This window comes from Mobula hypostoma, chromosome 8, assembly GCF_963921235.1.
Source record: "Mobula hypostoma chromosome 8, sMobHyp1.1, whole genome shotgun sequence".
NCBI classification, from domain to species: Eukaryota; Metazoa; Chordata; class Chondrichthyes; order Myliobatiformes; family Myliobatidae; genus Mobula; species Mobula hypostoma.
Window position 1 is genome coordinate 49,529,488 of NC_086104.1, and position 24,342 is coordinate 49,553,829.

Here is a 24,342-nt window from a genome sequence, read left to right on the forward strand (position 1 = left end):
GTACAAAGGATTTTGAGTAATATGAATGTGTTGAATTACATTACTCAACTGACAAAATAAATCCATATGTAGAATATTATTAAGTTTTTTAGACCTCATCATATTCCTCACAGGAAATAGAAATCTCAAAACAGTTGATAACAGACAATAAATTCAGATGGAGTCTGAAGTAACCAGAATTTCACTAAAAATAACCACGTGTTACAAGTGAGTATTCAAAATAGGTTGACTGCGTTAGGATATGGTCATGCAGGAAAAATATCAAATCAATTTACGGGAGAATGCTAAAAATAATTAAAACAGTCTAAGTCAGTCTGACTGATCAATGGTTACTTTCTACATAAAGTTCCTTATTAATCCATGGAGTTATGGACTGTTCACACTCCAGATGTATTTCTGCCAACTTTCAAAAAGTGAATTCCATACCCACTACTTTGTCGCAGAAAAGAAATTCTGCAATCCCTTATCTTTTTTTTCTAATAAACTTATACCCATACCTTCCAGTTGTTATGCCCGCTGATGATGGGAATAGGTTCTCCCATCATGCTATCAAGAAATTCCAATTTTATACACTTCAATTAAATCTCAGCTTTGTTCTTGAAAAACATAACACCAGGCTGGTCAATCTTCTCCTATAACTACAATCTGCACCCCACCAATGTTGTTGTAAATATTCCCTGTACCTTCTCTGTTGGCTTCACAGATTGCCTGTACTATGGTGACCAGAATAGTATTTTAGTACAGAAGATTCGATTAATTGGGTCATCAGTTAATCAGGACAGCTGTTTTTTTGGGACAACTCTTACAAGAACAAAAACCAATTGATAAAATAGCTGGAATCACCTTAGTTTATTTGGGGCACTATGCTGCTTAATTAGGACAAGAGATTGCTGTCGAACAGCTTCTAACTAGCTTTAGTCCCGTGCACTTGCATGTGGCCATTAGACGCTACACTATCCTTGAAGCAGACAGTTTTTAAGTAGCATCAGTTGCATGTATTTGTGTTCAAACAGCAGCGATTTTTATCACTGACAGTTGGCTAGAAATAACAAGTAAGACAATTCAGAAACACAAACACGAAATCTGCAGATGCTGGAATTTCAAGCAACACACATAAAAGTTGCTGGTGAATACAGCAGGCCAGGCAGCATCTCCAGGAAGAGGTACAGTCGACATTTCGGGCCGAGACCCTTCGTCAGGACAAACTGAAAGAAGAGCTAGTAAGAGATTTGAAAGTGGGAGGGAGAGGGAGAGATCCAAAATGATGGGAGAAGACAGGAGGGGGGAGGGATGGAGCCAAGAGCTGGACAGTTGATTGACAAAAGGGATATGAGAGGATCATGGGATGGGAGGCCTAGGGAGAAAGAAAGGGGGAAGGGGGAAGGGGGAAGCCAGGCGGATGGGCAAGGGATATAGTAAGTGGGACAGAGGGAGAAAAAGGAGAGAGAGAGAAACTTCCTATTCCCATTCTGATATGTCTATCCACGGCCTCCTCTACTGTCAAGATGAAGCCACACTCAGGTACGAGGAACAACACCTTATATTCCGTCTGGGTAGCCTCCAACCTGATGGCATGAACATTGATTTCTCTAACTTCTGCTAATGCCCCACCTCCCCCTCGTACCCCATCCGTTATTTATTTATATACACACATTCTTTCTCTCTCTCTCCTTTTTCTCCCTGTCCCTCTGACTATACCCCTTGCCCATCCTCTGGGTTCCCCCCCCCCACTTTCTTTCTCCCTGGGCCTCCTGTCCCATGATCCTCTCATATCCCCCTTGCCAATCAACTGTCCAGCTCTTGGCTCTATCCCTCTCCCTCCTGTCTTCTCCTATGTTTTTGGATTTCCCCCTCCCCCTCCCACTTTCAAATCTCTTACTAGCTCTTCCTTCAGTTAGTCCTGACGAAGGGTCTCTGCCCGAAACGTCGACTGTACCTCTTCCTAGAGATGCTGCCTGGCCTGCTGCGTTCACCAGCAACTTTGATGTGTGTTGCTTGAATTTCCAGCATGTGCAGAATTCCTCCTGTTTGCAGCTTCAACAATCCACATTAAGGAGTTGGAGCTGGAGCTGGATGAACTCCTGGATCATTTGGGAGGTGGGGGTGGGGGGGTGATAGATTGAGTATAAAGGGAGGTACATACACCCAACGGACAGGACACAGGAAACTGGGTGACAGGAAGGGGAAAGGGGTTAAAGAGCCCATGCAGAGTACCCCTGTGACTATCCTCAACAAAAGGTATGTCATTTTGGTTACTGTTGGGGGGGGCGGGGAGACGGCGGTTGACCCAACAGAGGAAAGTCACAGTGGCCGGGTCTCAGGCACTGAGTCTGCCTCTGTGACTCATAAGAGAAAGGGACAGAAGCAGTACGCTCTGGTGATAGGGGATGCGTTAGTTAGGGGAATGAACAGGAAGTGCTGTGATCAAGAATGAGATTCCCATATGGTATGTTGCCTCCTGGGCGCCAGGGTCTAGAATATCTCAGATTGAGTGTTCACCATCTAAGTGGTTGGGGGAACAGCCAGAAGTTGTGGTCCACGTATATACCAATGACATGGGTAAGATGAGTGACAAGATTCTGCATAGGGAGATCAGGGAGTTAAGTACTAAGTTAAAGGGCAGGACTCCAGGGTTGTGATCTCAAGATTGCTACCCATACCATGTGCTAGTGAGGCCAGAACTAGAAGATTATTCAGTATAATACATGGCTAAGGAGTTGGTGTAGGAGGGAGGGCATAAGATTTTTGCATCTTTGGGCTCTCTTCCAAGCAAGGTAGGACCTGTACAGAAGGGATAGTTTATACCTCAAATGGAGGGGGACTAATATCCTAGCGGGAAAGTTCGTTACTACTGTATGGTTGGGTTTAAACTAGAGTTGCAGGTGATGGGAATCAGAGTGCCAGAACAGTTACTGGAGAGGTTGTGGAGGCAGATGTTGCTAAAGACCTCAGATGAAGTTAAAATTCAAAAGGTTGACTAGTGTCCTGAGCTGTGTATATTTCAATGCAAGAAATATCGTAGGAAAGCGGATGATAGTGCTGAAGATGAGGTCGCTGGTTTACAAACAGAGGCAATATGTAATGAGGAGAGGCTGTTGATAGGGTAAAATTACAGTCAACAGGATGGTATCAATATAAAAGGTGGACAAAATCGAAAAGCATGAATACAGGAATGAATGTGTACAGTATATGGAATAAAGGTAGATGAACTTACAGCACAGTTACAGATTGGCTGGTATGATGTTGTAGGCATTAATGAATCATGGCTGAAAGAAGATTATAGCTGGGAGCTTAATGTCCAAGGATACACATTGTATCAAAAGGACAGGCAGGAAGGCAGAGAGTTTGGCATTGCTCTGTTGGTAAAAAGAATGAAATCAAATCATTAGAAAGAGGTGATATAGGGTCAGAAAATGTTGAATCATTGTGGATAGAGCTAATGAAGTACAAGAGTAAAAAGACCCTAATGGGAGTTGTATAAAGACCCCCAAACAATAGTAAGGATGTGGTCTAGAAATTACAACGGGGGATAGAAAATGCATGCCAAAAGGGCAATGTTACAATAGTCATGGGGGATTTCAATATACAAATATTTGGGAAAAATAAGGTTGGTGCTAGATTCCAGGAAGATGAATTTCTAGAGTGCATAGGAGATGGCTTTTTAGAGCAGTTTGTGGTCAAGCCCAATAAGGGATCAGCTGAATAAGTATTTTAACATCAGTCTTCACTGTGGAAGGCACTAGCAGTATGGTGGAAGTTCCAGGTATCAGGGGCATGAAGTGTGTGAAGTTACCATTACTAGAGAAGGTTCTTGGGAAACTGGAGAGTCTGAAGGTAAATAAGTCACCTGGACCAGATGGTGTACACCCCAGAGTTCTGAAAGAACTGGCAGAAGAGATTGTGGAGGCATTAGTAATGATCTTTCAAGAATCACTAGATTCTGGAATGTTTCCAAAAGACTGGAAAATGGCAAATACCACACCACTCTTCAAGAAGGAAGAGGGCTAGAAGAAAGGAAATCATAGGTTAGTTAGTCTGACCTCAGTGGTTGGGAAGATGTTGGAGTTGATTATTAAGGATGAGGTCTCAGGGTACTTGGAGGCACATCATAAAATAGGCTGTAGTCAGCATGTTTTTTTCAAGGGAAAATCTTGCCTGACATATCCATTGGAATTCTTTAAAGAAATAACAAGCAGGATAGACAAAGGAGAATCAGTTGATGCTGTGTACATGGATTTTCAGAAGGCCTTTGACAGGGTGCCACACATGAGGCTCCTTAACAAGCTACGTGCCCGTGGTATTACTGGAAATATTCTAGCATAGATAGTGACTGATTGTTAAGAGGCAGAGTGGAAATAAAGGGAGCCTTTTCTGATTAGCTGCTGGTGACTAGTAGTCTTCCACAGGAGTCTGTGCTGGGAACAATTCTTTTTACATTAAATATCAATGATGTGGATGATGGAATTGATGGCTTTGTTGCAAGGTTTGCAGGCAATATGAAGAAAAGTGGTGGGGCAGGTAGTTTTGAGGAAGTAGAGTGACTACAGAAGGACTTAAGACAGATTGGGAGAATCGGTCAAGAAGTGGCAGATGGAATAGTGTTGGAAGTGTATGGACATGCACTTTGGTAGAAGATATGAAAAGGTTGACTATTTTCTAAATGGAGAGAAAATGTAAAAAAAAACTGAGGCACAAAGGGACTTGGGAGTCCTTGTGCAAGATTTCCTTAAGGTTAATTTGCAAGTTGAGTCTGTGGTGAGGAAGGCAAATGCAATGTTAGCATTCAACTCAAGAGGAATAGAATATAAAAGCAAGGATGTAAAGCACTGGTGAGGCCTCACTTAGAGTATTGTGAGCAGGTTTGGGCCCCTTATCTTAGAAAGGATGTGTTGAAACTACAAATGGTTTAAAGGAAGTTCATGAAAATGATTCCAGGATTGAAATGGAGAGCATTTGATGGCTCTAGGCCTGTATTTGCTGGAATTCAGAAGAATGAGGGGTGACCTCATCGAAACCAATTTGAATGGTGAAAGGCCTTGATAGAGCGGATATGGAGAGGACGTTTCCAATGGTAGGAGAGTCTAAGACCAGAGATCACAGCCTCAGAATATAGGGCATGCTTTTAGAATGGCGATGAGGAGGAATTTCTTTAGCCAGAGAGTGGTGAATCTGTGGAATTCTTTGCCACAGGCAGCTGTGAAATCCAAGTCTTTATGTATACTTAAAGGCAGAAGTTGATAGATTCTTGATTGGTCAGGGCATGAAGGGATACGGGGAGAAGGCAGGAGATTGGGGCTGACAGGAAAATTGGATCAGCCATGATGAAATAACAGAGCAGAGCAGACTCAATGGGCCAAATCTACTCCTAAATCTTATGGTCTTATGAGTACTTTATAAAAGTTGCAGTAACAATTCCCTAATTTTGTATTCCAATTCCTTAAACAGGCTTGCATTTTATTATCTTTTCCAATTACTTGCAGAATCTTTATGCCACTTATGTGATTTCTGCAGCAGCCTCACATCTCTTTATTACAGTTACCAGAGTCTTTTTCTATTTAAACAAAAATGTACTTTATCAGTCTTCATTATAAAGTGAACAACTTTGCTTCTTCTCCACTCTGAGTAATTATTAGTCAAGGAGTACCATGTTTTGGAAATGGGGGCAGGATGGCACGAAGGACAATTAGGTTTTTTCCAAGTAGTCCTGGAGAACTTCCTTCAATTGTTCCTTCTGCTCAACTAGGAAGATGCCATAACAAAGCTTGAGTGTTTGTTTCGGGAGCCTGGTGTCAAGCACGTAAACAACTTGGCCCACCCATTGGTATGTACTAGATGCAACAAGAGTGTCATTTGTACCTCGAGAGGCAACTGAGGGCAACAAGGAGGAAGATCCTTGGCTTCAGAGGCTAGAACCACCTGGACTGTTATAGTTTCCTCCATGGGTGAGAATCCCCACACAATAGGGGAAAAAAATGAAGAACTTCATTATCTCACAAAATATATCAGGTACATCCATCCACTGCAATTTACCCCACTGAGCATAAATACTCAGAAAATGCACTGCTTTTTAAAATGGAGTGGTTCAAGTTCTTTAAGTGGCATGCTACTAAGCAGGTTTTCCGATCTTCAGATTTCTTTGTTGCTCTTCCTTCAGCAACAACTCCTATGGTTTCCTGCACAATGTGGTTTCTACACATAAATACATGCTTGTACGTGTAGAAACCACATTGCTTTTATAAATACTAGGCTGTTGCAGCAATATAGAGAGGGCGTACAGGAGTGAGATATGCCAACTAGTGGAGCCGTGCCACAGCAACAACTTGGCACTCAACGACAGTAAGACAAAAGAACTGACTGTAGACTTCAGGAAGGGTTAGACAAAGGAACACATGCCAATCTTCATAGAGGGATCAGAAGTGGAGAGAGTGAGCAGCTTCAAGTTCCTGGGTCTCAAGATCTCTGAGGATCTAACCTGGTCCCAACATATTGATGCAGTTATAAAGAAGGCAAGACGGCGGCTATACTTTATTAGGAGTTTGTCGAGATTTGGTATGTCAACAAATACACTCAAAAACTTCTATACATGTACTGTGGAGAGCATTCTGACAGGCTGCATCACTATCTGGTATGGAGGGGCTACTGCACAGGACCAAAAGAAGCTACAGAAGATTGTAAATCTAGTCAGCTGCATCTTGGGTCCTAGCCTACAAGTACTCAGGATATCTTCAGGGAGCGGTGTCTCAGAACGGCAGCATCCATTATTAAGGACCTCCAGTACCCAGGGCATGCCTTTTTTCTCACTGTTACCATCAAGTAGGAGATACAAAAGCCTGAAGGCACACACTCAGCGATTCAGGAACCACTTCTTCCCCTCTGCCATCCTCTGTCTGAATCTTTGGACACTATCTCACTTTTTTTTAATAAAAATACACAGTATTTCTGTTTTTGCACGTTTTTCTTTTAATCTACATATGTATCTAAAATACATAATTGATTTGTGTATTTTATTTTATTAATTTTTTTTCTGCTAGATTATGCATTGCATTGAACTGCTACTGCTAAGTTAACAAATTTCATGTCACATGCCAGTGATAATAAACCTGATTCTGATCTGATTCCCATTCTGAGGAGACGTCAGAGGTGGTGTAGCGCAGTGTCCGTGCTGGGTTGGGGGTTGGACCCTCCCTTTGGTGCTGCCACCCAGTGTTTGATTAGTGGAATGACAAGCTGGACTACGTACGTGCATACATTTCTCTGAAAACTGCCCCAAGAACTGCTCGTTCTTGCCAATATCACCTATGAATTATCAAATTACAGGACATATCATTCATGGACTTGGGTAAAAAATTTTTTTTGCATGACTGTATGTTTACTTGCTATCTTACATGTGCCATATGTGCCTTGTGCTGTGTATGACTGTTGGTACTATGTTTTTCACCTTGGTCCCAGAGGAGCACTGTTTTGTTTGGCTGTATTCATGGATATTCATGTATGACTGAATGATAATTAAACTTGAACTTGAACATGGCATGCCTACTGGGTGCCCTCACATTCATATAAGCAATAAGATCACACCTGAAATTTTACCACATCTATCTTGATACTTGCATGGCTCTCATTGTATTTGAACTCAAGTATGTGATTAGAGAACACACTGGTGCAAGATCCCTTCTCTTGCAAAGTCCATCCTTCTTAAAATCTCATGTGCCACCAATTCCCTTAGGGTAAAGATTTTTTGTGCATTTCCCAGAGACATAGCATTCACCATAAAAAAATCTTCCCATGATCTTCAATCAGATGCACACTGAGGGAGTGGGAATACTGCTCATAAAATGATCTGGGTTTATCATGGGTGCATGTGAAGAGCGTCAATTTTGCCAATGACGACTTCTGTTCATGGAAAATGAACTATACTAGAAAATCCAATTTCCCGAAAAGTTGTTTGCTTCTCACAATGATCACTGTATATGATATAATTGCAACAATACAATGGCTTCTCTGATGCAGCAATGAGTACCAAACTGGGAAACACAGCAAGAGTCTGCTGTGAAAATCCTTTGACAAGAAAGTTGAAAATCAACATGATCAGACCTACACTGCAAGAACAATACAGGAATGAGAGTGTGGCCGGTCACTTTTCCATAACATATCAACGACAGAAACATTGGAAAACAGAACCTGTGATTTTTTTTTTTAAATCAAAGAGGTCTAGGCAGGATGTGCAGTCTCCTTGAACTGTGTACAGGACCTTGAGAGGGTTGGAGGAAAGAAACTAACAAGGCTAGTGTGTCCTTACATATAGAGAAAGCAAAATTTATAATGGGGAATAAGGAAATGGCAGAGCAATATATTTGCACAGAAGACACACAAAACTGATAAGTTTGAAGATCAAGGATCTAATAAAAATTAAAAACTGAAAGAACCAAGTATTAGTCAACCATTAATACTATAAATATTGGCAAGCTTGAAAACTGATAAATCCCAAGGATACGATGACTTATAGTCCAGAGTTTAGAAAGAGGTGATTTTAGAGAAGTACTATAGATCCTGGAATTGTTCACACTGTGACACTACTATTTATTAAGGAAGGAGAGAGAAAACAAGGAACTACTGACTTACAGGCTTGATGGCAGTCATTGGTAAAATGCTGGAATCTATAATGAATAACTGAATAATAGAACACCTTTAAAAGAATAATTAAAATAATATTTGAAAGAAAAATATGATTTGACTAATTTGAGCATGATACAAGGAGAACAGATATAGAGATATCAACTCATGTGATGCATTTGAATTTTAAGAAGGCTTTCAATATATCCCAGCAAGAAGCGCAGTCAACAAGGTTGGAGCAGGTGAAATTGGAGGTAATAAACTGATGAAGATTTGGAATTGTCAGACAAAAAGAAAACATTGGGAATAAACAGATCTTCTCAAGCTGGCAAATTCTGACTAGCTCCAGAGCAGTAATATAAGAGATCAATGTGTGGACTCCAGCTTTGCACAATTTAGAACATAGAACATAGAAATTTACAGCATATTACAGGCCCTTCGGCCCACAATGTTGTGCTGACCATGTAACCTACTCTAGAAACTGCCTAGAAATTCCCTAGCACATAGCCCTAAGCTCCATGTACCTATCTAAAAGGCTCTTAAAGGAACCTATTGTATCCACTTGCACCACCGCCGCTGGCAGTGCATTCCTTGCACCCACCACTCTCTGTGTGAAAAACTTATCCCTAACATCCCCTCAGTACCTATTTCCAAGCACCTTAAAACTATGCCCCCCCATGTTAGTCATTTCAGCCCTGGGAAAAAGCCTCTGGCTATCCACACGATCAATGCCCCTCATCATCTTATACACCTCTATCAGGTCACCTCTCATCCTCCATTGCTCCAAGGAGAAAAGGCCAAGTACACTCAACCTATTCTCATAAGGTACACCCTCCAATCCAGGCAACATCCTTGTAAATCTCCTCTGCACTCTCTCTATAGTATCCGTAGCCTTCCTGTAGTAAGGTGACCAGGACTGAACACAGTACTCCAAGTGGGGTCTGACCAAGGTCTTATATAGCTGTAACATTACCTCACAGCCCTTGAACTCAATCCCACAGTTGATGAATACACTATACGCCTTCTTAACAACACTGTCAACCTGCACAGCTTCGAGTGTCCTATCAACACGACCCCAAAATCTCTCAGATCTTCCACACTGCCAAGAGTCTTCCCATTTATATTATATTCTGTTTTCAAATTGGACCTACCAAAATGAACCACTTCACACTTATCTGGGTTGAAGTCCATCTGCCACTTCTCAGCCAAGTTCTATCGATGTCCCTCTGTAACCTCTGACAACCCTCCAGACTATCCACAACACCCCCACCCTTTGTGTCATCTATAGTTATGTTTTTAGCTAAGTCACCAAAAGCCATTTTCAAGTTGCTGATGATTTTAAGCCAAGTACAACGAAGATATAAAGAGGCTTTATGGCAGGGGTTCCCAACCTGCGTCCACAGACTCCTTGCTTAATGGTATTGGTTCATGGCATAAAAAAGATTGGGAACTCCTGCTTTACGGGACATGGACAAGCTAAGTAAGCAAATGAGAACATGGCAAATGGAATGAATTAAACTTGGAGCTTGTGCATTTAGATCTACATAACAGAAAAGCAGACTACTAAATAGCCAGAAACTCGTGTTGATGTTCAAAAGGACATGGATATGCTTGCCCACAGTCACTGAAGATCAACATGCAAATACAAAAAGTGAATGGGGGCATATAATCCTTCCTTCCCAAAAGAAGAAATAAAAAGTAGAGATAAAAAAACCTTAGGGAGGGAATTTCAGAGCTCTGTGCCTTGAGGATTCTGTTACTAGGATGATTAGTAATATCAGCGACATCCATAAATTCAGCAATGGTGAGATGCAAGTATTTTGGAAAGACAAAAGCCATTATTACAATGTCTACTACATATTTCATTCCTTAGCCAATGCCCTACTTGTTCCCTGGGAATGATCTAAGGTTGAACCAATCTTGCAACAATATGTGCGAGTGCTACGGAAGTGGAGTAGGCTTAATTTAAAAAAAGTGCCATGGTAACAAAACCCAAGATAAAAATATTGAAATTACAAACCTGCTAAAGCGGCAGCTAATAGTAATCAACAAACTAATAAGTAATGGTGAACAGAAATTGATGAAAATGCAATCATTGCATAGTTCACAGATAGTAGTAACATACTTAAGCCATGGTTGGGTATGTGGCCAAGTGGTTAAAGCGTTCGTCTTGTGATCTGAAGGTTACTAGTTCGAGCCTCAGCTGTGGCAGTATGTTTGTGTCCTTGAGCAAGGCACCAACCCACACATTGCTCTAGTGTCTGTGCAAGGAGTGGCGCTCCACACAGACTACCAATCTGCGCTTCGTAAGACATGAAAATGCCCGACGCAGGCCTCTCATGGTCTGAGTCGACGTTCCCTCCCTCCCTCCTAAGCCACAGTAGGAGATCAATTGGGAAAAGTAAATGAGGTGAATAGACGGTCATATTGATGGCATGGTCAGAATTGCATCTTGTAATTAACTACCTACTCTAGTTGCAAATAAGATTCGAGTCTTCCGTTGCAGCCTTCTTGACATAGCATCTAGTGCTCCAACTTTAGATAACATTGCCTTTTTTTTCCCCCCTTGTCTCTATTAGAACTGGATATTTCTGCCTGCAATTGTTTTGGCTCCTTGTGTTTTTAAACAAGTCTTGCCTTCTGGACATATCCTGTACATAGTCTTGCAATTAACAACATATTATACAGATAAAACAGCACAATGAACTTACTGTAAATGACATATTAACTCATCTCGTGTCACCCTGTCAAATATATTCCTTCAGTACTACCCATCCCTCCCCATTCTTCCTTGTTACTAATTCTGATGGAGGGTCTTAAGACCTGAAATGTTAATTGTTCCTCTTCCCACTAATCCTGTCTGACCTGATTATTTCTGGCATTTTCAATTCATATTTTAGATTTCCAAAATTTCCTGGAGTAGATGATGGTTAGACAATAGAGTTCATGGTGGACAATGAAACAATACTAATCCGATTCTAACTTCATTCTTGTTTGTGAACCTATATTTACTGCAAGTAGAGAATAACCACAATAGTTTGATCTTTGCAATATTTAACTGGGAGAGGAAATTTCCAAAACACTATACTAGTAGGTATTTCAGGTGATTCATTTCATTTCAATTCTTTTCAGGGGATTCCTGGGTAATAACTAGACAGATATATGAAAAAAGGGTATCCAAATATGTAGAAACATTGGACAATAGTGGGGAGAGAGGTGTTGGGAGAGAATGGTGTGGTCCGCTATATCAAAGGTTATAGACTATGTCAGTAGTTGAGGAAGAAGGAAGGGTTTACCTTTGTTAATCATATGGACGAATTTCCTTGAAACATGGGAGTTCTAAGAACAGACAAGTACTAATTTCATAACCTGGATTTTAAAACTGATTCATTGTAGAGTTGTATTCTGTAATTATAGATCTCAAAGTATCTGATATGTTCTTATCAATTTTGCTTTATTAAGATTCTTCTCTAAAAACATCCATTATAGTAGTTTTATTTTCCAATGAAAGACAACCTTACACAAAAAAAGCACTAAATAATGGGTACTGATCACGTACCATTTTCACTATTTCAGGATACACTGGTTCAAGAAGCACACCTCTGTTGGATGTGAGGAAATCCACCAATTCATTCAGTGTTGCTCTTTTGACCTCTTTACTCTTTAGGTCGGTAACTGAGTCCATGAAATCAAAAATAACACAGCATTGTTGTAGTTTCTGACAGAACAGATCATGCTGATCAGCATTTGGAGCATCTGTGAAAAGAATAAATGATAATATGTTTATATTTTATTCTTCAACATCAAAAACTAGTTCCTACAAAGGACAAGAGCTTCTGTTACTGTTACAAACAATTTTTTTAAAAGCAAAAATAAACTTTGCAACATTTCTTGTATTAATGAGGTAGGGTAAAAATAAACTTGATCCTCATTGCTCCCCATTCACCAGAGTCATAGAAGACCTCTTATATTCCTAATCACCCTTTTGCACCCCATCCCCTCGGTTCTCCTAATACATGTATTCCTCCATTTATTGTACTCAAGGAATTTACTTGATCCAAACTGCCTTTACCTAATTTTGCCATGTTGGATCATGGATACTCCAGAATGTAGCTGCAGCTCCAAACTGTCAGTCAAGAGCTATAATGAACAGTCTCCTAACAGGTACAGTCACTGGAAACATTGTAATTTCTCCCACCCCCCCCACCCAATTATGAAAAAATTGTGAAAGTCTGTCCCACCTCTCAAATTAAAACATTTTTATGAATATAGTAATGGAATCAGCCATCCAGATTTTGATTAGATACAATAATGGTTCAGAAAATATTTCCTGAAAATTGTAAACAACAGGGATTCTGCAGATGCTGGAAATTCAAGCAACATACATCAAAGTTGCTGGTGAACGCAGCAGGCCAGGCAGCATCTATAGGAAGAGGCGCAGTCGACGTCGACTGCGCCTCTTCCTGAAAATTGTTATCATTTCCAGAGAGTGAAAAAACTAAGTATTTCTACCTTTTGTTATTTATCTACTTTTGACACCATGTTAAGTGACATGTGTATCTAAAATAAACTCTTAAAATAATTACATTCTATCCACATAACAGCATTCTTGTCCAGTTATCATTTTGCCCTATATAAACTTTTTCAATAGTTCTCCACACAAGACTGCAATCTATACCTACAAAGTTTTTGAACTTTTGAAAGCAATCCAGATGACTGAAACTTAATTCAAACACCTGAGATAATCTGATGCTAATTATCATGGACAAATCACAGTATCCATCATTGTTCCTTTTATTTCTCCACTTTCTCCAGTGGCATGAAATTACAGAGAAAATGAAACCATGCAGAACATTTTTGGACACACGAGATATTGAATTTCTGAACCTGGGTGTCATTCAAAGGGCCAAGCCAAGAAACACCACAGTTAAATTTGATTTAATACCTTAACTCCTGGGGGAAAAAAAATAGCATATTGGTTTTTGCATCGAAGGTATTAAAGAACAAAAGTAAATCTATCTTTGGAGAAACTTCATTACTTAGCTAGAGCAGTTTTGCTCTCCTTGTTTAAAGGTTTATGAACTTGGAAGTCATTGCAACATCAACGTGTCGTGTCGTTTGTTTTGTCTTTTATATAGTCATGACATAATCAGCATAAACAATCAACTCTGCTCTTCATGTCTGTGGCCAAATTCTCCAGTTAATTCCATTCTGCTACTCCTTCCCCACAATCCTACAGATTTCTCCTTCAAAGCATCAATTAAATTCTTTTTCAAAAATTAGTGCTGACATTATTCAATTAGCTCATACCATCCTAAGGAAAATAACTGTCACATCAAAAATATTTCCTGATGTTCTGCTTCTTTCACCAACTATTTGCGTGGGACTACAACCAGAGGTCATGGGTTAAGGATGAAAGATGAGAAATTTTAAGGGGAACATGAGAGGAAACTTCTTCACTCAGAGGGCCGTGAGAATATGGAATGAGCTGCCAACACAAATGGTGCATGCGAGCTCGATTTCAATGTTTAAGAGAAGTTTGGATAGGTACATGGATAGTAGTGATATGGAGGGCTATGGTCCTGGTGCAGGTAGATGGGAGTAGGCAGTTTAAATGGTTTCAGCATGGACTAGATGGGCAAAAGGGCCTGTTTCTCTACTGTACTTCTATGACTCTATTTTCAATCAGTGCCCTTTGGTTACCAACAGTTCTGCAAAATAATTTCTCTTCATTTGCTATGTCATAACTAATCTCCAACTACCTATTTTTTCTAATTTTGCTAACAGTCAACATGTGGCACCTTATCAAGTGCTTTGGAAAGTACAAATTCACAGCATTAACCCCTTTTGCCACTTCATCAGAAAGTTAAAAGTCAATGAAAGCAATGTGATTTTAATAACACAGGTAAAAAGCCAGCCTGCAATGCTCATATTCGTAATGGTTTTAGCAGAAAGATGAGAAAATCTGCAGATGCTAAAAATCCAAGTTCCTCCAGCATTTTGGGTGTGTGACTTCATAATGGTTTTATCTATTAATAGCAACTGAATGATGAAACAAAACTGGTCCAAGGTACTTTAAGTTACCTTCGAGCAGTACTTGGGAGGAGAAAGTATAAATGTAAAATAATTAGCTTAATTTTCACCAGGAACCATCATTTTTAGACGCTTGCATCACCCTCGTTATCAATACCCCACTCAAAATAGTGAAAATTATTAGCTTAATTTTTCATACAAATTAGGAAGATAAGTAGGCCATTCAGTCTCTTAAACCTATTTTGCCATTTATAAGATTATGATGATTTGAATATAACCCAAACTCCACATTTGCACAAATATTGCAGACTTTCAGTTTCTTATTTTGAAAGCTAATGATCCACCTAGTCTGTCTCCAAAATATTCATGATTCTACTTCCACCACCCTTGGAGGAACTGTTTCAGAATCTCATGGCCCTTAAGTAAAAAACAAAATCTTGCTTCATTTCCATCTTAATGGTGACACTGTGTTTTTATATAATGATCGCAACTTCTAGATTTTCCTGTAAGTGGAAATATCTTCCATATGTTCATCATGGCAAGATCCCAAAGACCGAGTAAATTTCAATCAAGTCAATAGGCATCTCTCATAATGACCTATATCAAGTATTAATCTAGTAAACATTCTAGTAACCATTTCCAATGTACGGTGGATTCTGGTTAATTGGGACCAGGAAATTTTGGCCCAATTAAGCAGCTGTCCCAATTAGCCATAGTTTCATGGAAATAGTTAAAAAAAGGTATAAGAAAGACAAGCTACCATTTCAATGAGTAGCAAATTATGTATTTAAATGAAATACAGAACAAATTATAACACTACCAATACTACTACAGTACTATAAAATGGTGTATTACTTCCTAATAGATATTGATGAAAAAATTCATCAGCGTACGATTGCTGTGTTCTTTGGATTGACTGTAAATGAACAAAATTTGTGCAGACTTCAGTTAATGTTTTTCCTTGCATCTTAGCAAGGTTCTGAAATTTCTTTAAAAACAAAATTTTTAAAAAAAATTATCAAAAATCACTGCATTTGAATAGTCGTCCATTGGCCCAAATGGATAACAACACAAGCACACGCAACTGATGCTATTTGAAAACCATTCGCTCTAAGCGCAGTGTAATGTCTAATGGCCACACAAGTACATGCAAGTGACGCTAGTCAGAAACTGTTCAGCAACAGTCTCCTGTTTCAATTAAGCAGCATAGTGTCCCAAGTAAACAAAGGGAATCCCAGCTATTTCCTCAATTAGTTTTTCTTCTTTAGGACCTGTCTCAAATAAGTGGCTACTCTGATTAACCAATGGCCCAATTAACCAGAATCCACTATATTTACATCCTGCCTTGAATAAGATCAATACTGTACACAGTCAGATGTCATCTCACTGAACCTCTTTAGTTTACTAATCAATTCTCCTTGCAATAAATAACATTCTGTTAGCCTTCCTTATTACTTGCTGTAATTTTGTTATTGTCTATTGTGAATTATACACAAGGAAACTTAGATCCCTTTCCAACTCAGTGTGCTGCAAATTCCCATTTAAATAACATGCATTTTTTAAATTTCCCTTGTCAAAATGAACAATTTCACATTTTCCTATACGTATTATATTCCAGAACTTTGCCCACTCACTTAACCTACAACTTTCTGCGCATTCTTATATTCTCTTTGCAAATTACTTTTCATCAGCAAATTTAGCAGCTAAACGTTCAGTGCCTTCTTCCAAGTCAATCAAGTCATACAGCATGGAAAAAGGCTGTCGGTCCACCAAATCCAGACAAGTACCTGCTTGTAGTAATATTTCATTCTTCCTACATTCCCATCTTTCCTCACATTCCATCACACCTAAATACTGAGGGCAATTTACACCATCTAATTAATCTATCAACATATGAGGGGTGATTGATAAGTTCATGGCCCAAGGTAGAAGGAGTCAATTTTAGAAAACCTAGCACTTTTAATTTTCAACATAGTCCCCTCCTACATTTACACACTTAGTCCAGCGGTCACGGAGCATACGGATCCCTTCTTTGTAGAAGTCGTCTAAGGTAGAAGGAGATGAGTTATTAACTTAAAACTTTCTGCATAATCACTCAAAGAGTTGAACTGCACGTGCATGTAACGACCTCTACCTTAGGCCACAAACTTATCAGTCACCCCTGCTGTGGACTACTTTCCGGAGGTCCAAGACACTGACTTCTACAAAGAAGGGATCCGTATGCTCCATGACCGCTAGACTAAGTGTGTAAATGCAGGAGGGGACATGTTGAAAAATAAATGTGCTAGGTTTTCTAAAATTGACTCCTTCTACCTTAGGCCACGAACTTATCAATCACCATTCCTATGTCTTTGGAATGTAAAAGGAAACCAGAGCACCAAGGGAAACTCATACATTCACAAGGAGAATGTACAAACACTACATAGGCAGAACCTAGGGTCAGATTTGAACCGGTGTCCGGATGGTCACTGGAGTTGTGAGGCAACAGTGCCACGGTGCCACCCAAGTCACTGATACAAAATATTGAGGCAACAGCAACAATAACAATCTCCAGCGCATTACTAACTGTACCTTGACAGCAGTTAGAAGACACATTCATACCCACTAATTCTTGATAGCCAACCAATATTCTTTGCTCACAAACATATTACCTCCTTATCAAATGTATTTTGAAAATTTAAGCATGTTACATTCGCTATTTTTCCTTTATCCACAAGGCATGTTAATTCTTCCAAAAAAAATTCAATAACTTCTGCTAGATTACTTATAAATTTTCTATTCAGAAAAATAAAATATGCATTTATAGATAGTACAGTTATCACTATCATGAAATGGATTCAAAGACAGGATATCCCAATTAGATCACAAATCTCATAACATCAGAATAGCTGGATGAGGCACATATTGAAAATAAGCCTCCCCAACCCTTCTCCAGATTATGAAGAAAAACCTCAGGGCTGGAGTTTAAGGAAAAATTCTAGATCTCATTCTGCAATATACACTGCTGGAAAATTAATCTTTCTACAGATCCCTCAAGCAGAGTTTGAACTTGCATGACAAAAGAAATAATTTTTCAAATTAACAGAGAATGCATGAATAATTGAATTTCAAAGGACTGTGGATGACAATATCAAAAGGTAAAATGCCATTTTTTTCTTCCTCGTAATATGAGTATTTGAAATTCTGTTCTAAATTAGATGGTCTCTTGCAATTTTAATCACAGTGTCTAATATTTCCTTTGAACTATATCCACTCAATATATTTATGTGAAGCATCTGATACATTTTCCAACTTCGATGAAAGGTGCTATTTTGACACTAAGATATCTTCAAGTTTGTCCTTCATCTATATCACAGGAATTTAGGTTGAAGATTTGATGTTAAGAATGAACACATTCAGTGTCATTCATTTGGAAGAAAATTCTGATGGGTTTTCTGCTGTGAAGTGTAAATTCTGTCTTTTGTAGTTATCTAAATATAATCCCTTTGCTCTGTGGTCAAAAGTGAGTAGAATGATCCACTTAATTTGCAATTCCAAAATGTCTCCATCACTATAACAGTCCCACGTGAACAACCCCTAATAAAGAATCGATTCATTTTGCAAAATTATACTAATACTGTACCAGTAAAAGTCAACATAATTCTAGTGGGCAAAGGAGTGGCACCAGCTGAACAATGTACTTCCCACATGCGAAGCAGAGAGATTCACCTCTACCCAAAAGGATATTCTTCAACATATCATTTAATATGAAGAGTATGATAATACAATTTTTATGGAAGATTAATCATATTAGATAATTTTTCTTTGAGGATACAACAGCTCTAAGTGTGATTCTTCACACAGAGAGTGGTGAATCTGTGGAATTCTCTGCCACAGCAAACTGCTGAGGCCAGTTCATTGGCTATGTTTAAGAGGGAGTTAGATATGGCCCTTGTGGCTACAGGGGTCAGGGGGTATGGAGTGGAAGGCTGGGTTCTGAGTTGGATGATCAGCCATGATCATAATAAATGGCGGTGCAGGCTCGAAGGGCCGAATGGCCTACTCCTGCACCTATTTTCTATGTTCCTATGTTTCTAATGTGTTTTATTCATGATCCAGAGTTAATGCAAACTGGAACAGTTTCAATGTTTGATGCAACTTGAAGAAAATTTACCAAGTCATAAAGTTTTAAAGTTTAATTGAGCAGTCTTATAAACACCCAAGTAAAAGAATAATTTTATACCAAGCCACTAGTACAAAATTTTGCCCACATACAACTCAAAGGTGTCTCATGCACTTCTAAAGGTAGGTGCACAGCAGTTTGGGAATGCCTATTCCACAACATGTATCAACATTTTTTGAACAGCACTTCCTAAATCAAACATGTTACCAACTCAATTAAGACCTACTAGTGAGTGGTACAATTTTTAAATTTTCCTCCAAGCCACCCATTATTCTGATGAAGTCAATTATTTCTTCATTATTGATCGGTCAAAATGATATGAAGTGACCTAAAGAGCCCTTCAAGGTGAGGCAGAGGTTCGTTTGCATCTGCATTCAAAGTTCAGAATGTGACCATCTTTACAGTGTGCAGAGTGTACAGACTGGGCAACTGTTTTACGGAGTACTTGTGCCTTGCCTGCAAATGCTATCCTGAGCTTTCAGTCACATGCCATTTTAACTCCCACTCCCAAACTGACCTGTCATTTTTCACCATTTCCATTGTTGCAGTGAGGCCAAATGAAAGAGTCCTACAATTTTCAGCCCAACTCGTTCATGCTGACCAAGTTGCCCAAATGAACTACTACCATTTGCCTGTACATGGCCTATATCAAAGGATTCAAAGTACATTTCTTATCAAAGTATGTATGCAGCATACTTTGAGATTCCTCTTCTCTACAGACAGTCATGAAACAAAGAAGAACCATGGAAACCGCTCTAAAAACATCACCCCCCCGCCATCACCATGCATAAAACAAAAATAAATTGTACAAATGGCTACAGAAATTTGATTTAAAAAAAACAGAATACAAAACAGAAAATCAGGAGACATATTCCAGTTTAGCTCACTGTACCTTATCTGCAGGCCGCCCCAATTCAAAACTACCCAAACTAGCAACGAATGGAAAAAAAGGAGCAACCAGAAATCACATTAGTGAATTAGAGTTCAATTTGCCAACCACGTCAATTGAACTTTGCTCTGGCACCATTCTCCGACAGCGTTGAGCGAGAGGCTAGTAGACAGCAGTGAATACTCGCTCACGCTCTGCACTCGCCTCGACAATTTCAATCTTTCTCAGTGCTTCAATCGGTGAGGAATGGAGTCGATCATAGGTCCACACCCCATCTCCAGCCTTCCTGCCCTCTTTCCCTTGTGGAACTCTATTGGAGACAGCAAAGCACTAGATCACTCGACTGGCCTGAAAACACACTGCCAGAATGTAGATCACAGGCTCCAAAAGCAGCAGAACCATATATGAAATAAAAGGAAGGCGCAGAAGAAGTGACAGGGGTAGCTTCATAAACCGTCTTGAGAATGTTGCCCTTGGTAGCATTGCTCGCTTACACCATCTTCTTCCTAAACATTTCATATCCACATACCTGTCCAAATGCCTTTAAAATATCAGAATTGAACCTGCTTCTGCTACTTCCTCTGGCAACTTATTCCATATATGCAACATCCTCCAAGTGATGCAGTTGTCCTTTAAGTCTCTTTTAAATCTTCACCCTCTCACTTTTAAACCTATGACCCTCCAGTTTTAGGGCTCCCCAACCCTGGCTATTCACCTTACCTATGCCGCTCATTTTAAAAATCTCAGTAAGGTCATCCCTCAGCCTCCTATATTAGTCTTGCCCTTATCCAAATGCAACACCTCACAGTGATCTGAATTAAATGCCATCTGCCATTCTTTGATCAACATCTCATTGTAACCTTAGATAGCATCTTCACTCACCACTAAACCACCAATTTTAATGCTATCCACAATCTTATAGTTGACTGTCATATCCAACAATGACTACATTTTATAGTGGAAAAGCTGCTGCGCCGGGGCAGTTCCACTCTCTTAACCTCGGAAGTCTGGGTCCAGCAGTGCAAGTAGTCATCAATAACTGGGGATTTCTTTGGTTGCAGTGGATGGTCTTGCCCTTCGCTCTCCACAAAACACTGCTGAAATGCCTTCCTGTCCGTTGGATGTCACTATTAATCTCATCTGCCCAGTGCACTAGAGCTGATTCCACATGCTAGGACAGGCGTGTCCCCATCTCACTGGGGTATGAGGCCGTTGACTACCTTCACCTGGTTTAGCCTGCCTGTCGAAGTAGTGTACCACGGTATGGCTGCTGTTGCATGCAAACAGCTATTTGGAGCAATAGATGCGAGCTAAGTAACCAGTGGGGCCCAAAGGTGAGTGAGCTGCCGCAGAAAGGACACAACAAGCCCCTTCACCAGAGGTGCAACCCCACTCTGGAAACACCATACACATCCACAAACTTATTAATTAAGCTACTTATATTCTCATCCAATTAGTTAATAGATAAACAACAGTGGTTGCAGCACTGATTGCAACATATCACTGGTCACAGGCCTTCAGTCTGAAAAACAACCGTCTAACACCATCCTCTATCTCCTACTCTCAAGCCAATTTTGTATCCAACTAGACAACGGGGTGACCCATTGGGGCACCCTTTGAGAGAAGGGTAGTGCAGTATGATGTGACCAGAATGAACATTAAATTTTCCTGAATGCTACTGGTATCGCTTTGCTTTGGAAATTGAAGAAGAAAACCCCAGTTTATTAAAGAAGAACGACACGTAGCAAGGCAAATATAGCTCCTCCTCATTTAATGAAGGACACTTTTGATGGCATCATTTCTGGTTGATCTGCCACCCTTGTGCCTCTCGTCATTCTGGAGACATGCAGTCCTTTCATCTGCAGTCCCTAATTGGTATATCTTGAGTTCTTTTGATTGTTCTTCATAGGACAATAGCAAAGTCCAAGGTATAATTGAGGAACTGCACCTTATATTCCGTGTGAGAGTGTTGTAACCTGTAGGGCTCAACATTAAATTCAACAATTCCAGATAACTTACTACTTCTGTTTGTGTTAAAACTGGCCAGTTCTGCTTCTTATATTACAGTTCCATTTTCACAATCTCAGGTCAAGTTTTCTCTCTCCATAAGCTCTGCTCTGCAAGTCATTTCCAGCATACAAAATGCTGAAGAAACTCAGTAAGTCAGGCAGCATCTACGAAGGGAAATAATCAGTAGACAATTCAGGCTAAGATCTTTCATCAGGGCTGGAAAAGGGGCAGAAGCCAGAATAAAAAGAGGAGCACAAGCTAGCGGGCAACAAGTAAGTCCATGTTTGGGGGGGGCAGGAGGGAGGGAGAGAGAAAGGTAATGATGTGAGATGCTCAGAGGTGTCAGGTGAAAAGGCAAAGGGCTGAAGAAGAAACATTCTCCTTTTGGTTTGAGATTTCAACAGTAGCTCTGACCTGCATTTTACAGCTCTCACATGTACAGTATTATTGATAGTTTTCTCTCTAGCTGCCTTTATTAACCCATCAATCGACATTTCTGTAAACAGCAAAATTACTTCACCAACCCTGAGCTCACCTCTTCACATAACCAGATCTTATGAAGGTTCTATAATTATTTCCATTAATAATACACAACTTGATGAGCATTTCCAGTGTTTAATGTTCACATTTTCTTACAATGTTTTCCAATTCCCACATTATAACCACTTGCTCAACCTATGCTCTTTCACAACAGTTGTGTCCTCCTCACAGTTCACTTTCTTCTCATCTCAGTCCTAAAATGTGGATCTCTGATCCATCCCTCCTCGTATCATCAGGACACAACAGAGCTTTACGTCTAACTCACATGCATAAACTGTGAATAGGTAAGGTCCAGTTGTGGCGGCCGCACTCGCAGGACTTGAACCGCCATCGGGAGCAGCGGGCAGACATGTGGTAGTGTGTTTGGAACTACCCACTCGGGGCTGACCTTCCAGGGATAGTCTGACGTCACGTCTGCCCCGTGGGTCGCGGGGGCCCATGGGAGGGGAGATTTAAGCGCACGATTTTGAATCAGTTAAGGCATTCTGAGTTCAGTTCTCTCTCCCTCCGTGTGTTTCTTTAGTAGCGCGTTTGCGCGCGACATTGGTGACCCCGACATTCCAGACGGCATCTGGAGCCAGCGACTCAGCAACCAGCCATGAGTTCGAGCAACTCGCACAGCACTGTCTCTCTGAAGATCCCGACTTTCTGGGCCACTCAGCCCCACGTTTGGTTCGAGCAGGCTGAGGCCCAGTTCAATATCAGAGACATTACAGCCAACGCCACGCGGTACTACTACGTGGTCAGCGCGCTCAACCAGGAAACGGCAGGCCGGATCATCGACTTCCTACGCCAGCCACCAACAGAGGACAGGTACACTAAGCCTAAGGCGCTCCTGATGCATACCTTCGGACTCTCCCGCCGCGAACGGGCTGCGCGGCTCCTACACATGGATGGCCTGGGCGACCGCACACCATCCGAGCTCATGAATGATATGCTGGTGCTCATGGATGGCCATAAGCCGTGCCTTTTATTTGAACAGTTGTTCCTCAAGCAAATGCCAGAGGACATTCGCCTCCTCCTCGCGAGTGAGGATTTCAGCAACCCACGCAGGGTCGCAGCTAAAGCAGACGTCCTTTGGCAGAGCAAGCAACATGAAGCAGCCTCCATTGGCCTGGCCACGATCACACGCCCCAAAGCCCAGGCCCCCCAACTGAAGCCATCGAGACCCACAGGGGGAAAAAGATGAAAGTTCGGAACAATGGTGCTTCTATCACCAAAGATGGGGCTCAGGCGCGCGCTGCTGCCGTCCACCATGTGCTTTTCCGGGTAACGCTGGGGCCAGCTGCTAATGGTTACAAAGGCTGGCCACTGAGATAGCCTCCTGTACCTCTGGGACCGACACTCCGGGCGGCGCTTCCTGGTAGACACTGGGGCCGAAGTCAGCGTATTCGCCCCCCTCGAACATGGACACTCGTAACGCGATCCCAGTCCCCGGACTCTCCGCTGCAAATGGCACCAGTATTCAGACGTATGGCCCGCAAACTATCTCACTGCATTTCCGGTCCAGCCGTTTCACTTAGACTTTCACGTTGGCAGTGGTGTCACAGCCACTACTAGGGGCAGATTTCCTACGAGCCATCTGCCTCCTAGTTGACCTAATAGGCCGGCGTTTGGTCCATGCCGAGACGTTCAAGACTTTCCAGCTCGGAGAAGCCAAGCTACCGGCCCTCCACCTGGATTCCGTGACCCTCTCGGGTAACGAATTCGCCAGGGTGTTGGCGGAATTCCCCTCCGTAGTCACCCCGCAGTTCTCCATGGCCAACCCCAAGCACAGCGTGTAGCACCACATCCCAATGCAAGGACTGCCACTGCATGCCCGAGCTCGCAGGCTTCCACCCGACAAGCTCCACCTCGCCAAGGAGGAGTTCCGTAAGATGGAAGAGATCGGAATCATGCACCGCTCAGACAGCCTGTGGGCATCCCTGATGCACATGGTGCCCAAGTCCGCAGGACGATGGAGGCCCTGCGGAGACTACAGAAGGCTCAACGACGCCACAACCACTGACAGATACCCTGTACCCCACATCCAGGACTTCACTGCGAACCTGCACAGAGCGACCATCTTCTCAAAAATTGACCTGGTCAGGGGATACCA

General features: G+C 41.2%; 1 protein-coding gene across 1 annotated transcript in view; it reads right to left on the reverse strand.

The window, feature by feature from the left end:
- ppp2r5a (protein phosphatase 2, regulatory subunit B', alpha isoform) overlaps positions 1 to 24,342 on the reverse strand; it is a 171,126-nt gene that overhangs the window by 99,094 nt on the left and 47,690 nt on the right. The window contains exon 2 of the mRNA XM_063055821.1: positions 12,170 to 12,366. Coding sequence (XP_062911891.1) covers positions 12,170 to 12,366 — 197 coding nt within the window. The remainder of the gene's footprint in view (positions 1 to 12,169; positions 12,367 to 24,342) is intronic.